The sequence below is a fragment of the Caenorhabditis remanei genome, chromosome V (assembly GCF_010183535.1).
Source record: "Caenorhabditis remanei strain PX506 chromosome V, whole genome shotgun sequence".
NCBI lineage: Eukaryota > Metazoa > Nematoda > Chromadorea > Rhabditida > Rhabditidae > Caenorhabditis > Caenorhabditis remanei.
In genome coordinates this window covers 17,578,183-17,593,221 of record NC_071332.1, presented here as the reverse complement: position 1 = coordinate 17,593,221, position 15,039 = coordinate 17,578,183, and the positions used below count along the sequence as shown (strand labels likewise).

The 15,039-nt window shown below is 39.9% G+C and overlaps 4 protein-coding genes across 4 annotated transcripts; 3 read left to right on the top strand and 1 right to left on the bottom strand.

The window, feature by feature from the left end:
* Nucleotides 1–298: 298 nt before the first annotated feature.
* Nucleotides 299–717, top strand: GCK72_020858 (uncharacterized protein; the record flags this gene model as incomplete). Its single annotated transcript, XM_053733845.1, has 2 exons — nucleotides 299–470; nucleotides 668–717. 2 exons carry the CDS (start codon nucleotides 299–301, stop codon nucleotides 715–717), a joined length of 222 nt encoding a protein of 73 aa, XP_053582758.1.
* A 1,799-nt stretch (nucleotides 718–2,516) lies between these two features.
* Nucleotides 2,517–4,723, top strand: GCK72_020857 (uncharacterized protein; the record flags this gene model as incomplete). The annotated part of the gene is made up of 4 exons (XM_003106504.2): nucleotides 2,517–2,891; nucleotides 2,959–3,084; nucleotides 4,257–4,604; nucleotides 4,652–4,723. 4 exons carry the CDS (start codon nucleotides 2,517–2,519, stop codon nucleotides 4,721–4,723), a joined length of 921 nt encoding a protein of 306 aa, XP_003106552.2.
* Nucleotides 4,724–5,552: 829 nt separating this feature from the next.
* GCK72_020856 (uncharacterized protein) lies at nucleotides 5,553–7,519 on the top strand (the record flags this gene model as incomplete). The annotated part of the gene is made up of 4 exons (XM_003106429.2): nucleotides 5,553–5,888; nucleotides 6,813–6,938; nucleotides 6,993–7,337; nucleotides 7,493–7,519. The coding sequence occupies 4 exons, from the start codon at nucleotides 5,553–5,555 to the stop codon at nucleotides 7,517–7,519; spliced, it is 834 nt and encodes a 277-aa protein (XP_003106477.2).
* Nucleotides 7,520–7,600: 81 nt separating this feature from the next.
* On the bottom strand, nucleotides 7,601–14,710 carry GCK72_020855 (uncharacterized protein; the record flags this gene model as incomplete). Its single annotated transcript, XM_003106531.2, has 8 exons — nucleotides 7,601–7,698; nucleotides 8,765–9,050; nucleotides 10,035–10,202; nucleotides 11,409–11,833; nucleotides 12,784–13,046; nucleotides 13,933–14,099; nucleotides 14,182–14,292; nucleotides 14,342–14,710. 8 exons carry the CDS (start codon nucleotides 14,708–14,710, stop codon nucleotides 7,601–7,603), a joined length of 1,887 nt encoding a protein of 628 aa, XP_003106579.2.
* Between the last annotated feature and the right edge of the window lie 329 nt (nucleotides 14,711–15,039).

Sequence of the window (15,039 nt, the reverse complement as noted above, 5' to 3'; positions counted from 1 at the left end):
CGAAAAATTTTTTGATTTTTTTTTCGCAAAAACGTGACTACCATTCAAAATCAAAAGAAATTCTGAATTTTTTCGCAAAAAATAAAAAATTCGTAAACATTGGAAGTTTGACGCCAAAATTCAAAATTCAAAATTTTTTCGAGTTTTTCGAATTTTTTTTGCGGAAAAGTCAAATTTTCGACTATCATTCAGAATTAGAAGAAATTCTGAAAAGTCTTCAAAAAATTTTCATATTTTCGATGAAAAATTGAAAAAAAAGTTTAAAAGTTCGATAAATGTTGTATTTTGCGCCAATAAGATGGGCCTTGACAAGAACGAGTCTAAACGAGACAAATCTCGGCGAGACTCGGCGAGACTCGGCGAAACGGACCTCACGAGACTCAGCGAGACTAGACAAGACCGATTATATAAGTGTGCGAGACTAGACCCGACGAGACTCAACGAGACTCCACGAGACCGCGAGACTGTTTGTAAGAGAAAACGATTATACTAGAGTAGTCGAGACCGGTCTACGAGACTCCGTGACAATTCTCGAGACTAGATAACTCTCGAGACTCATCGAGACCGGTGCACGAGACTCCGTGACAAGACTCGAGACTCAACGAGACCAATCATTCGAGACTCAACGAGACCGACACCAAATTTTTCCCAAATTTTTCTCTTCCAGACGACTCAACCGAACTGAAAACGATACCACAAGAACGAGGATCCGGTTGATGAAAAGCCGTCCGGCCAGCCTCCCTAATTGTAATTTTTCTAGTCTTGTTATTCATTTTTTCCCTTTTTGTTTTCCTGATTTTTTCTTCCTCAATTCTGCCGTTCCAGTCCAAAAACTACGGGTGATCTCTCTTTCTCTCTTTCACTTTTTCTCATTTTTCATTGACTATTTCCTGTTTGACCTACATAAATCAGTCGATAATTTTTTCTTGATTTTTTTGCAGAAAGATTTTCCAGAAAAGTCTGGAAATCAAACGATCACTAGAGAAATTAAACAGGAAATTAAAGAAATTGTGAAAATAATCCGGTTTGGAGCTGAAAAAAGTGGCGCGAAAGTGTGTGATAAGAGCACAATTTGCCTGCTCCATCGACCTTATCAGCAATTTCGAAAACGGAATAAGGTGGTGATAACGAAACGGAAATTTAATAAATGACGGTACCTAACGCTGGGGAAGTGTCACTTCACTCAACCTCTCGTGTCACTTTTTCGCCGCCGAAAATGTTCGGGAATATTTTTTTTTCATTTCGTCAATTTTTGTCTATCTGTGTGTTTGTCTGTTGTAGTAGTCTTAGATATTCACAACTATATTGAGATTCTAGATAACCAGGTTTTCAAAGTGAAAAAACTTCAGATCATTTTTTGAGGAAATTTTTTCCTCTCATCTGACATTGAGATTGGCCCTGTAATTAGTGGCTGTAATCTATCTAAGTCATCTGGAAACTAGGACATCCGGATAAAACAGATAGACATATAAATGGACAGAAAAACAAACAAACTTGAATATACATTGAAAGTTAGTATAGCCTCAAACCAAAAAATGATTTTTTTTTTCACATTTTTCGAAAATTAGCGGTTTTTGATACACTGTCACGGTAACTGGAAATGATGTTTGCACACACAATTTATATTCATCTTGTAGATCAAACCTAGATCTCCATTTTTGTAGTTGACAACAACTTTTTATACGGACACTACCAAAAAAATTACAAAGAGAGCTGCCGTCGTCGCTCCACCAGTGTCGTAACTATCCAGGAACGGCCTGAACAAAAAAGTTGCCAACTGTAAAAATGGAGATCAAGATTTGATCTACAAAATAAATTTAAATTCGCTACAATCAAATGTGGCAGGCTCTCAAAATTTGGAAAAAATCAAAAAATGTGTAACAAATTTTATTCGTTTTTTGAGAATTTTCCACATTTTTGAAACCCAATCATGGTATCACATGGCTTTAGAGATTAATATTTCTGCATTCGTTGAAAAGAGCAAGTCTTGCTCTCTTTTTTTGTAGTTCACAACTTTTCCGTATCAGCCCACCTTGAGGAGTTATTGCCCGTCAAAGTCAGGCGCACCGCCCGTGACGCGGACCTATTTTCAGAGCGCCCTATCTCCCTAGGGACCGCCTGTGCCAAAAAGTACTCAACCATGAAAATGGAGCTCGTGACTTGCTCTTTCTAATAATATAAACGTTAGGACTATTCGACTTGTTTTGAGGCCATGACAAGCTCTCAAAATGTCCAGTTTTTAAAAGGTTGCAAAGTGACGCGGAGTGGTACCTTATTTCAAGGCGCCCTATCTCCCTAGGGACGGCCTGCATTAGAAAATGGTCAACAACAAAAATAGAGATCTAAACATGCTCTTTTCAACCATATTAATTTCTAGATTATTGAAAAAAGAATGGGGTTGTGACGGGCTCTCAAATGTTGCAAATTTTTGAAAATGTTGGAATTTTTAAATTGAACTTTTTTGAAAAACTTTGAAAAACTCTCAAATCTCAAACTTAAGAAAGTATATTTTCAGTATGCAAGCCTTCGTGCTCCTTGCAGCTCTGCTGCCGTTGGCCGCCGCCTTCGTCCTTCCCGAATCCTCACTCCCCCATCCAGAAAACCGTGACGTCTTCACCATTCCCTACAACGACGCGACCGCCCGTAAGCAGATTCTGTTCGCCGCCGGTGCCGCGTACGGTACTCAACCACAAAAGTGTCTGGACAAGGTGTTCACCGGGGCGACCGTCCGACGTGTTGTCGAGGCTCGTTGCGACGTGAATCCAGCTGACAAGTGTCTCGGATACACTGCAGTCAGTCCGAATGACAAGGCGATTATTGTGGTGTTCCGTGGTACCAATAACAATGTGCAACTCATTTTGGAGGGTCTCGAGACTGTCTTCGAGTATCATGTAAGTCTTAGGCGTAGGCTTAGGCTTAGGCTTATTTTAAAACTTAGGCTTATTTCCTGAATTTCAGACACCATGGGCCGCCGGCGGTGTCGTCTCCCAATACTTCAACGACGGATTCTTAAACATTTGGAATGCGGGACTTAAGGATGACTTCAACGCGCTGGCTGCCAAGTATCCAGGATACCAAGTTTGGGTTAGTGATCGAAAATCAAAAATCATGGAAGAGTCTAGTCTTCTCTTATCGGAAATGTATCGGAATCAGAAAACACTCTAGTCTAGCAGCGAACAGGTGTACTTTGAGAGCGTGTAGCAGGGTATCTTGTTGATCAAAGTTATATGGTTATGTAGATCAAATCTAGAACTACATTTTTGTAGTTGACAACTTTTTCGTGGGAGCTTTCCCTGAAGAGATATGGCTTTATGTTATCAAACTTCAATATAACTTCCTATGGAAGGGTTCTACAAGAAAGTTGTCAACTAGAAAAACGAAGGTCTAGGTTTGATCTACGTACACAATACAAATTTACATCGAGTTACTGTATATCGACAGCGTGGCAGACACTGAAAATGAAAAGTTTTTTGAAATTTTTTTCCTAATTTTGTGATCCCGGTAACAGAAAATTCTTTTCCTTTCATCTGAGATAGCTTTTGTTATTTGAGATCAAAAATTTTGTCATTCGGACAAACAGACAGACAGATGGACAGATAAACTAACCAACTTGAATACATAATTCCAAAAATGTTACTTTATTCAAAAAGTTAAAAAATGTTGCCCTTTTCGAGACACGGTCACGGTACCCGGAAATGAGTTTTGCACAGATTAATTATATTCATCTTGTAGATCAAATCTAGGGCTTCATTTTTGTAGTTGACCGCTTTTTCGTACAAGTCATCTCCATTAAGATATGACCGTTTGAAGTCACTGGACTAAAATTGGACCTTCCAATTTTCTAGGCTCCGTATCTCCTCAGGGACGGTTCGTACAAAAAAGTGGTAAACTACGAAAATACATGTCTAAGTTTGATCTACATATTGAATGTAAATTTAGCCCAAGTTACTTAATCCAGACAGGGTCACAGACTCTGAAAATGGAAAGTTTTGGAAAATTTCAAAAAAAAATTACAATTTCGAAACACCTAACTTCAAGGCGCCCTATCTCCCTAGGGATGGTCGGTACTAAAAAGTGGTCAACTACAAAAATGGAGTCCGGGACTTGCTCTTTTCAAGTGTATAAAATCTGGGAGTTGTGGGACTATTTCTGAGTACATGACGGGCTCTCAAAAAGAGTGGTTTCTCAAAAATTGCAGTTTTTTGCAATTTAAGAGCCCAAGAATGGCCTAAAAACTTAAAAATCTGAAATTACAGGTAACAGGACACTCTCTCGGAGGTGCCATGGCCTCTCTCGCCGCCTCCTACATCACTTACAACAAGTTGTACGACGCCTCCAAACTCCAACTCGTCACCTACGGTCAGCCACGTGTCGGAGACGCCGCCTATGCACACGCCGTCGATCGTGACGTCACCAATAAGTTCCGTGTGACACATGCTCACGACCCGGTGCCACATCTTCCAAAAGAGAATATGCAAGGGTTCACTCATCACAAAGCAGAGGTGTTCTACAAGGAGAAAATGACCAAATACAACATTTGTGACGATGTCGATGAGAGCGAGTTCTGCTCCAATGGACAAATCATTCCAGACACTTCTATCAAGGTACAGTAATACTTTTTGATATAAAAAAAGGAGAACTTTCGTTTCAGGACCATCTCAACTATTTCGAAATCAATGTCAGCGATTTGGGATACTCGAACTGTGCTAATGTTAAGGCTTAAATTGATTCGGAATAAAAAGTTCAAAATTTCTTGGTCTCGTGAAGTCTCGGTTCTGAAGTCTCGTTGGGTCTCGTTCGCAAGTCCCGTGTATTCTCGAGACCGTTTTCTCGTTAAGTCTCGATTGCAAATTCTCGTTCTCGTCTAGTATCCAGGTCTCGTTTAGTCTCGAGTCTCGTGGATTCTCGTTTGGTCTCGATCCCAATTCCTCATGAGGTCTCGATTTATAAATCTCGTGGACTCCCGATCCCCGTTTCTCGTTGGGTCTTGGACCAAAGTATCGTGGAGTCTCGCCTAGTCTCGATCACAATTTCACGTGAAGTCTCGTTGGGTCGTGCTGCCCATGTCTCGTGGAGTCTCGATTCCAAATTCTTGTTGAGTTTTGTTTGCAAGTCTCGTGGAGTCTCGTTCTCTTCTAGTCTCGAGTCTCGTGGAGTATCGATCCCAATTTCTGGTGAAGTCTCGATTCCGAACTATCATGGAGTCTCGAGTCTCGTTTAGTCTCGAGAAAAATTCTCGTTGAATCTCGTTCTCTAGGTCTCGTGGTGTCTCGCTTTTCAGTACCGCCGGTCTCGTACCAAAGTCTTGGGAAGTCTCGTTTCTCTTCGAAAATGCGTCACCTACGCGCCAAAGGCACCCCAGCCTTGCCGCTGACATCACTCAATGACAAAAACCTGTTAATTTGCTCCTGGCAAGCGGCCGGGCAAGAAATAATCGGAAATGTCAACATGACCCCATTCAAAAAATGAAAAAATGAACAAAATCACATTTTCAAGCAGAATTTCCGAAATTTTTACTTTAAAACGTTCTAGAATCCTCCAATTTTCAGAAAATGCCGCCAAAAATATTTTTGATCTACCTCCTTATCCCTTCGATCTACACTCATTCCATCCCGTATTCCGATCAACTTTCCCGCCACAAATTGATCTACGCCGCGATCGCTGCGTACGGTACAGTACCCCGATACTGTATGGATAGAGGATTCAATGGCACCGCCGAGATCAAACGACAGATTACTGTATCTTGTGATACGGTAGATTCTGGAGACACTTGTTCCGGGTTTACGGCTATTAGTCATGAGGACGAGGCGATTTTGGTGGTGTTCAGAGGGACGACGAGTACCGAGCAGTTGGTTGTGGAGGGGGCGGAGACTGTGTTTGGGAGTCAGGTGAGTGGGGTCATCCGGATGGGTGTGGAGGAGACAGACGCACAGACGGAAAATACAAAAAAATTTCGAAAAAATTTTTTCCAAAATTTTCAAAAAAATTTTTTTTTGAAATTTTTGAAATTTTCAAAAAAAATTTTTTTTGAAATTTTTGAAATTTTCAATGTTGTCCAAAAAAAAATCAAGAGCTTCGTTTTACTAGTAAAGAGCTTTTTTGTACGAAAACTCCCTAGCGAGTCGTCGCCCGTTGAAGTCGGGCATCCGCACAACTACGACGAGGTGACTCCCTCACTTCAAGGCGCCCTATCTCCCTACGGACGGTCCGTACAAAAAAGTGGTCAACTACAAAAATAGAGCCCGTGACATGCTCTTTCCAATCATATAAAAATTGGGAACTATAAGACTACTTCTGAGCCCATGATGGGCTCTCAAAAAATTTTTTTTTTAATTGCGAAATTTTTTAAAAACATTTTATAAAGTTTGAGAGCCCGTCAAAATTTAATTTTTTTGTCCAATATTCTAGAAATTGGTATGGTTATAAAGAACACGTCTAAAACTTCATTTTTGCTGTTGACATCTTTCCCGTACGAGCCATCACTAGCGAATTACAGCCCGTCAAAGTCAGCGTACCATTCACGTCGACGAAGTGACGCGGAATGTTAACTTATTTCAGGGCGCCCTATCTCACCAGGGACGGCACGTACCAAAAAGTGGTCAACTAAAAAAATAGAGCTCAGAACTTGCTCTTTTGAGTAATATTAAGGTTAGGACTATTGGACCAGGAAAGACTTTAAGACGGGCTCTCAAAATGTGCAATTTTTCAAAAATTTCAAAAAAACTTTTTTTTTTGCAATTTGTGAGAACCAGGTCTGTGTCCGTTCACACCTGGACATCCGGAAACCCTAATTTGCAGTCTGGGAATTTCAGACCGCCTGGCCATCAGGCGGCTTTGTCTCCAAGTACTTCAGCGACGGCTTCTTCAAAATCTGGTCATCAGGAATGAAGGATGACTTCAACGGTCTCATCTCCAAGTACCCCGGCTATCAGGTTTGGGTGAGTACCGCTGAGTGGCCTAAGAATTTCCTAGGCCATCTGAAACTCTTCCAGGTCACCGGTCACTCCCTGGGCGGTGCCATGGCCTCATTGGCAGCCAGCTACCTTCGATTCAACCGTCTGGTCTCCTCAGAAAACTTATTGCTCGTCACATTCGGTCAACCGCGGACCGGAAATTTGATCTACGCTCAAAGCGTGGACACGCTCGTAGACAACGCCTACCGTATCACACATTCTCACGATCCGGTACCCCATGTACCCGGTAAGGGGCATCACGGCGGGTATTGGCATCACAAATCGGAAGTTTTCTACAATCAAAAAATGACGGGATGGGAAATTTGTGAAGAGGACGAGGGGCAAAGATGCTCTAATGCGAATGCGGTGGATTTGAGTTTTGAGGTAGGATTACTGTAGAAAAGGAGGCGGGGCTTACTTTTTGAATTTCAGGACCATTTGCAATATTTTGGACTGGAAATTCTCAAGTTGGGTTATTCGAATTGCCAGATTTAATTAAAATTCTTTAAAATTTTCAAATAAAAATTTCAAATTTTCAGACAAGCACCATGGCAAAATTGAAGTAGTTGAGTAGGGGGGATCACAGTTACATAATTATGGGGGCGGTATTTACAGAAAATTAGAGGAAATTAGGACTAATTAAATAATTAAATTTCGAAGAGGGTGCACGTGGCTTGTTCGTTGGCGGCCTCTTTGATTTCTGCTTCCGTGTAGAGGTCGTCGCCAATCGATTTGTAGAGAGACGCTGAAAATATGAGATAAGCTCCGCCCACTTTTTGAATTTTTTTTTTCGAAATCACGCTCTATTGAGAATTTTATCAATGGAGCGCGTGTTTGCGTTGTCAACAGTTTTTTAAAGGGTGTCAGATGAAGAGGAAGTGCGCTCTATTGAGATACGGACATTCGAACTGACAGATAGACAATTTTGTGTAATTTAGCTGTAGAGCGCACTTGCTTCGTTCCCGAGAGACTGAGCAAGTATGCACCAGTCTTGCGAAAAGGGGCGTGGCTCTACATGAGACGCGGACATCTGGACACTCGCACAGACAGAAAGCGATAGGCGATGATTTTGTGAATTTTCTCCGTAGAGCGCACTTGCTCTAATTCTGGGAAAAACAGGAATCGCGCTCTATAGTGTTCAGGGGAGCGCATTTGCTAAACGCGTGATCTAAAAGTGGTCGGAGCTGCTAGCTTGCAACCGCGCTCTACTGCAAATTTACAAAAAGCAAGTGTGCTCTGTTGAGAAAACTCAGAAAATCACCGCTATCGCTGTCTGTCTGTCCCAGTGTCCAGATGATGTGTATCCGCATCTTTCAATTATTTCAATTCAGGCTCCACCCACAAGTAGGGCCACGCCCCTTTTCGCAAGACTGGTGCATACTTGCTCAGTCTCTCGGGAACGAAGTAAGTGCGCTCTACAGCTAAATTACACAAAATTGTCTATCTGTCAGTTCGAATGTCCGCATCTCAATAGAGCGCACTTCTTCTTTCTCTGACACCCTTTCAAAAAATGTTGACAGCAAACGCGCTCCATTGAAATGCTTCGATTCTCAATGGAGCGCAAGTTTTCTGTTCGGAATTTCGGGAAAAATTTGGGCATAGGTTCCCCCTACGCGTGACTAAATGGGCTCTTATTATAATCTTTTGAAAATGTTAGTTTTTCAAGGAAAAAAAAACTGTAATTTTCCAAACGATTATAATAAGAGCGCATTTTGCCACATCTCATTTTACTACAGTAACGCCTGTGTGGATTCAGTTGGAGAGCAAGTGCGCTCTGCTGACAAAATTGTCAATGCAGCGCATTTCCCTACCTTTTGCCTTTTTCTCAATCAAATGTTCCCTAATGGCGTATCTCGTCTGCCGTGAGCAATGTTGATTCGCCGCCTCGACAACTTTCGGAATCAACGCCTCATTCAGATTTCGGACGTCAATAAATCGGAATGCGTCGACGATTTGCTTCTTCTCCAACATCACTTCGACTATCTCGTCGCTTGCTTTATTTCTCGCAAGAATATCGACACCCGACTGGAAAAGTGTCGAGCAACGAGCCTCATACGATAGGAGAAGGAATGCCAACGGTTTTGAGTCGTTTATTACCTGAAAAAATAAAAATCGGTTTGAAAAAATGTCGAGAAATGACTGAAAATCATCATCAATCAGCTCAGAAATCAATGATTTTCGATATTAAAGTGAGCTCGTCGAGCAAAAGTCACTCTCCTCTCGTTACTACTACTATCGGTAAGAGTTTGAGAAGCGTCAAAGGCGCGCCAGATTCACTCAAAACCTCCGAAAAAATGCGCCAAAGGCGCGCCAGTCAGATGTCATTTTTCATAATTTTAGGCTGAAAAAGGCTTAAATTCCAAAAATTCTGTAAAATTTGACATTTTTTGTAGAAAATGTGCTGAAAATAGCCAAAAACAGGCGGAAAATGTATAAAAATTCAATTTTTTGATAGGAAAACAGCTGAAAATTAGCTTAAAATGGCCAAAAATATGCCAAAATTTTTCAGACACAAAGCAGAAAAAGCGCCTCCGACACTCCAGCCATCGCCAAAATTCTCAATTTTTCGTCATTTTTGGACGTTTTCAGACCTTTTTCTGCGTGTTTTCGGCTATTTTTGGCCATTTTCAGCACACTCTTCCCATTTTTCAAGGGAAAATAGACTGAAAATGGCAAAAAATGACCAAAAATCAGTCAAAAATGACATTTTTTCCACACTTTTCGTCCAAAAAATGAGATTTTCAGCCGCTTTCTGCCATTTTCCAACAGATTTCTGGCCATTTTTAGCAATTTTCAGCACGTTTTCGACCGAAAAATGTCATTTTTGACCGATTTTCAGCACATTTCCAAGAAAAATGTAATTCTTTGGTCATTTTAAACATATTTTTGAGAATTTTCAGCTATTTTCGCCTCGAAAAATAGAATTTTTGTACATTTTCCGCCTATTTTTTAAAATCATTTTTAGCCAATTTTCACAAATTTTTACCATTCCAAGCATATTTTGCACCGAAAAATGTGATTTTTCACTCATTTTTGGTCTATTTTTGACCATTTCCAGCCTATTTCCCTCCAAAAACTCACTCGATAAGTGACAATTTGCTGTAATTTCGACATTTCGCCTGCCTCTGCAAGTGTCTCAACAACCATTTCAATAAGATACGCTTCTGGAGTAATTGAAGCGTCGAATAGTGATCGGAGGTACTGTAGCATTATGTTGGCCACGTAGGATTCCGGCAGGGAGGCGTCTTCCTGGAATTTCGTTTTTGGTGGTGATGCTCCGCCCATTTTCAGCTGTGTTTGGCGAAAATTGACGAATAAATTTTATTTTTCTGATTTTAATTTGAAAAAAAAAGCTTTCCTGTTTTTTTTGGCTGAAAAAATCTGAAAATTCGCAATTTTTGATGATTTTTCCAGAAAAACGACGCAAAGTACAAAAGTGGGCGGATTCTCACTAGGCCCCGCCCACTTTTAGTAAAGATGAAATGGGCGGAGTTAAAGGTAACTGCTACAGTAAATGTATCAGTTTTCGTTCTTGAATTGAGAATAGTGGGCGGAGTCTGAATATGCAATTTCTAAAATGTATGGGAAAAAGTGGGCGGAGCCCTTTTCAAATTTTAGGTGGAAATTTTCGGAAAAATCAATTTGGCTCCGCCCATTTCTATTGATTTCCTTCAAATGGGGCGGAGTCAATTCCGGCTCCGTCCACTTTTTGTGATTTCTGTCGAATTTTTGTTAAGCTTGAGGTCGTTTTGGACATACTTGCAACCGGGCCGTGAGCGGGCGTTAGAATAACTCGCTTCAAAATGAAAATCAGGAGTCGATCAACCTGTCAAATTGTAGATCTCGATGAGATCTACTCAAATCTACTTTCATTTTCACTGTAAGTTTAGTGAGAGCCGCAGTACAAGCCATTAAGTGGCCGGGCCGTGATTCAAGGCCCGGCTGTTCACGGCCCGGCTACTTAATGGCTTGTACTGCGGCTCTCACTAAACTTACAGTGAAAATGAAAATAGATTTGAGTAGATCTCATCGAGATCTACAATTTGACAGGTTGATCGACTCCTGATTTTCATTTTGAAGCGAGTTATTCTAAGGCCTGCTCACGGCCCGGACTCGGCCCGGTTGCAAGTATGGTTTTGGACAAAAATTTAAAAAATAGCTAGAAAAAAAGGGCGGTGCCAAATCAAGCTCCGCCCACTTGTTCAAACTCAAGATGAAAAATTCGATAAATTCAACTAGACTCCGCCCACTTTTTGCAACTTCTTTGACTCCGCCTACTTTGAAAATGTTGATAAAACTAACTAGGCTCCGCCCATTTCTGTAGCTCTTTCGAAATGAGGCTCCGCCCACTTTTTTCCTATTTTTGTCATTTTCTGACCAATTTTCCGCCATTTTCCTCGAGATTTTTCAGACTCCGCCCACATTTTCACAGATTTTCATTGTCAATTAGCTCACCCTCAACGGAATCAACACAGCACTTTGCATCTCGTGTTGAGTCACCACAAGACTCGAGTATTTCTCACACGTCATCACAGCTTTCAGGGCACTTCCAGCACCATTTTCAGCCGAATTTTCAGCAGATTTCGATGGTTTCACGCCTCCACTCAACATTGCGAAAATTTTTCGAATTTGTCGAAGCGAGAGAGCACGCGCGCGGAGACACGAGAGAAACGAGACGATGAACAGTTTTTTCTCGTGCCGTCGCCGGGCGAGATACTCTAACATTGTGTGTTTCTCAGCGATTTCCAGTTGAGATTTCTCGTTTTTTAGACGAATTGAGTACATGACACCGCCTGCTGAGTCGATGACAACGTCGGGAAGGAATGTGAACCAGAAGTTTGTGTAGAGCGCCGGTGGTGGTTGGTGTTGGGGGTGCGGTTCTGGAAAATTGGGAAAAAATTGGAAATGGCTGGCGCGTCGTAGGCGTTTTTTCTGTTTTCTATAGAGAAAACTGAGAAAATGTGATGTGTGGGGCGCCTTCGGCGCGTTTTTAAAAAAATCTGAAAATTTTCAGACGTTTTTCAGTCAACATGATAATTTGCTTTGTCTGAATGTCCGGATGTCCAAAAATAAAAAATCGCTGGGGCGCCTTTGGCGCGTTTTGTCATTTTCAAACGGTTTTAGAAAAAATCCAAAAAAATTGAAAAAATTCTGGATTTTACGTTGAAAATGGTTTAAAATTGTATGGCTGGCGCGCCTCAGGAGCGTTTTGAACGTTTCTGGGATGCCGTTTTTGCGAAAAATACAAAAAAGTACTGACTTATAATGAAAAATTCAGAAAAATTTGAAATGGCTGGGGCGCCTTCGGCGCGTTTTTGAGTTGTCATTTCGGAAATTTCCAGCGAAAAATTGGGATAATTTTCAGAATTTTTAATGAACATTTTTTTAAAAAATTGTGTGTCTGGCGCGTCTTAGGCGCAAAATTTAAATGTTTTTTTGTCCGAAAATACCATGTCGGGGGCGCCTTTGACGTGTTTTTTTATCAGATTTTTTTGTAAAACTTGTAAAAACTGCTTTCAAACTGAATTTTTCAGTTTTTGGGAGTAAAACTACTAGAAAAAGTGTTTTTTATAATAAAAATACACAAAAGATGAGATTTTCAGCGTGTTTTTGACAAATTTTAGCAATTTTAGTGTTTCCAGATGTATCTGGCGCGCCTCCGGCGCTTCTACTGTTTGCATCTCTCTCGTGTAGCTTGTGGCAGAATTTCAGCATTTTTTCAGCCTAAAATTATGAAAAATGACATCTGACTGGCGCGCGTTTGGCGCGACTATCTTTTCGCAGGTTTTGAGTGAATCTGGCGTGCCTTTGACGCTTCTCAAACTCTTACCGATAGTAGTAGTAACGAGAGGAGAGTGACTTTTGCTCGGCGAGCTCACTTTAATATCAAAAATCATTGATTTCTGAGATGATTGATGATGAACAATCACGAGATTATCAATCACATGTATTCCACAACCCCCATTAAAACCGAGAATCAAAGAATGACGGAACTGGGGCGCCGTCGACGCGTCGAATGGAAGCTCGTAGAGATCGAGCATTGTCGCACTTCGATTACTGTATCGAAATACCATTATGTACACTTTTCCGTAGCTGCAAAAACGAGAGAATTTGAGTGATTTTTGAGCAGAAATTTGAGTTTTTTAAATGGATTTTTTACTCTAAAAACGTTAATTTTGAGCTAAAAATTGATTTTTTTAGGCTTTCAAGCTAAAAATGCTATTTTGACAGATTTTTTGTGATTTTTTGAGCGGCAATTTGAGTTTTTTTAATTAATTTATTGTAATTTTTGACTCGAAAAACGTAAATTTTTAGCTAAAAATTAGAAATCTGCTCGTTTAAAAAATCAAATTGAGACCGGTTTTTTTTAGAGTTCTCCCGTGATTTTAGACATAAAAAATTGCAGAAAATCCGGATTTTCGTTGAAATCTTAAGCTAAAAATGCTATTTTGACTGATTTTTCGTGATTTCGGTGACCACAAATTAGAAAAAAAACCGGACAGAATACAGATTTTGATTGATTGTTTTTATCATTTCGGGTCAAAAATTTTAGAATTTGATCAATTTGGGAAACTAAGTTTAAAATTACAAACACTAAGATTTTGCAAATGTTATCAGCTAAAAATGGAGAAAAATTTGATTTTTAGTATCAAAATTCGAAAAAGTTTCAAAAAAAATGTAATTTTTTAGTTGAAAACTGGTTTTTGACCGGGTTTTGAGCAAAAAATTCGCAAATTTCGGTCCAAAATTGTGATTTTCAGCTCAAACTGATAGAAATTAATCTTTTCCGATTTCATATTTTAAAAATTAAGTTTTTTTCTGTATTTTTGGCTTATAAAATTAGAAAATTAGCCATTTTTTCAAGTTCTTGAGAAAAATATCTGATTTTTAAATCATTTTTGATGATTTTCAACAGTTTTTGCCATTTTTTCACTCAAAAATCAGCATTTTTATCAATTTTCTCGGTATTTCTTCTCACATCGTGGCAATCGCGGCATCCTTCTCCAAAAAGTTCTCTTTCGATATACTTCCTCCGAAATCCACTTCGAAATTCTTCATTCTAGTAAACTGAGAGTGCGCCACAATAATCGGTTGTAAATTTGAGCAAGATTGACCATTGGCGATGAGCAAGAGCTGGCTGGGTGCCTAGAAATTTTAAATTTTCGAAAAAAAAATTTCCAAAAAAAAATTTTTTTTTAACTTTTTCTCGAAAAATTTTAAAAATTACATAATAAATGGCCCATGCAGCATTAACATTTGTCGCTTTAATCAATTTCGATGATTTTTTGTCTTCATTTATAAATAGCAGCTCTGCACTGTGATTGTTGACTAGGAGAAGCTGGAAAATCGATTTTTATTTATTTTTCTGTCGAAAAATCGATAAAAACCTGATTATTAGTGATCCATTCAACTGCTAACAAGGGTTCCTTGGATTTTGTGCTCACTGTTAGCTCTAAACACAACGAATTTTCAGTTTTTTCCAGAAAAATGATGTCAGCTGTGTTGGGAGCCCTTTGCATCACACAAAGCCGCCCATCTGGCGAGAATTTTACGGTAGAAGGTTCCCCGCGGTCTTTTGTTCGAACATTTGTGATTTTATCGTTTTGAAGGGACTTTGAAGTGAGTCCAAGCGCCCCGTTGTTCCGCATCGTACAGATACGTTGACTGGAACAGTCGAAAAAATTGCGAGTAATATTCCCGTCATGCGCGGATCGATCTGGTTCGAATGGGATGAATGTGGCGCCAAGTTCGAGCATTTTTCGCTGAAAAATTCGGTGGTTTTTTGAGGTTTTTTAGTGATGTTTTGATGAATTTATTGGAAAAAATGTGCAGTTGGTGTGAGTTGTCGTAAGATTAAATGCAAAGTACGCAAACACTCCCCGACACAAAGCGGGATTTTGGAGTGTCGTTGTTTTTATTATTTATTTATTTTTGTTAAGCGATTTGCGCGATTTTTGAGGTTTTTCGATGTTTTTTGTGGATTTCGAGTTGAAATTCGTGATTTTCGATACAAAAATACCATATTTTCACATATTTTTGATAGGTTTTCGTCCGAAAATAGTGAAAAATCGGGTTAAAAAATTTT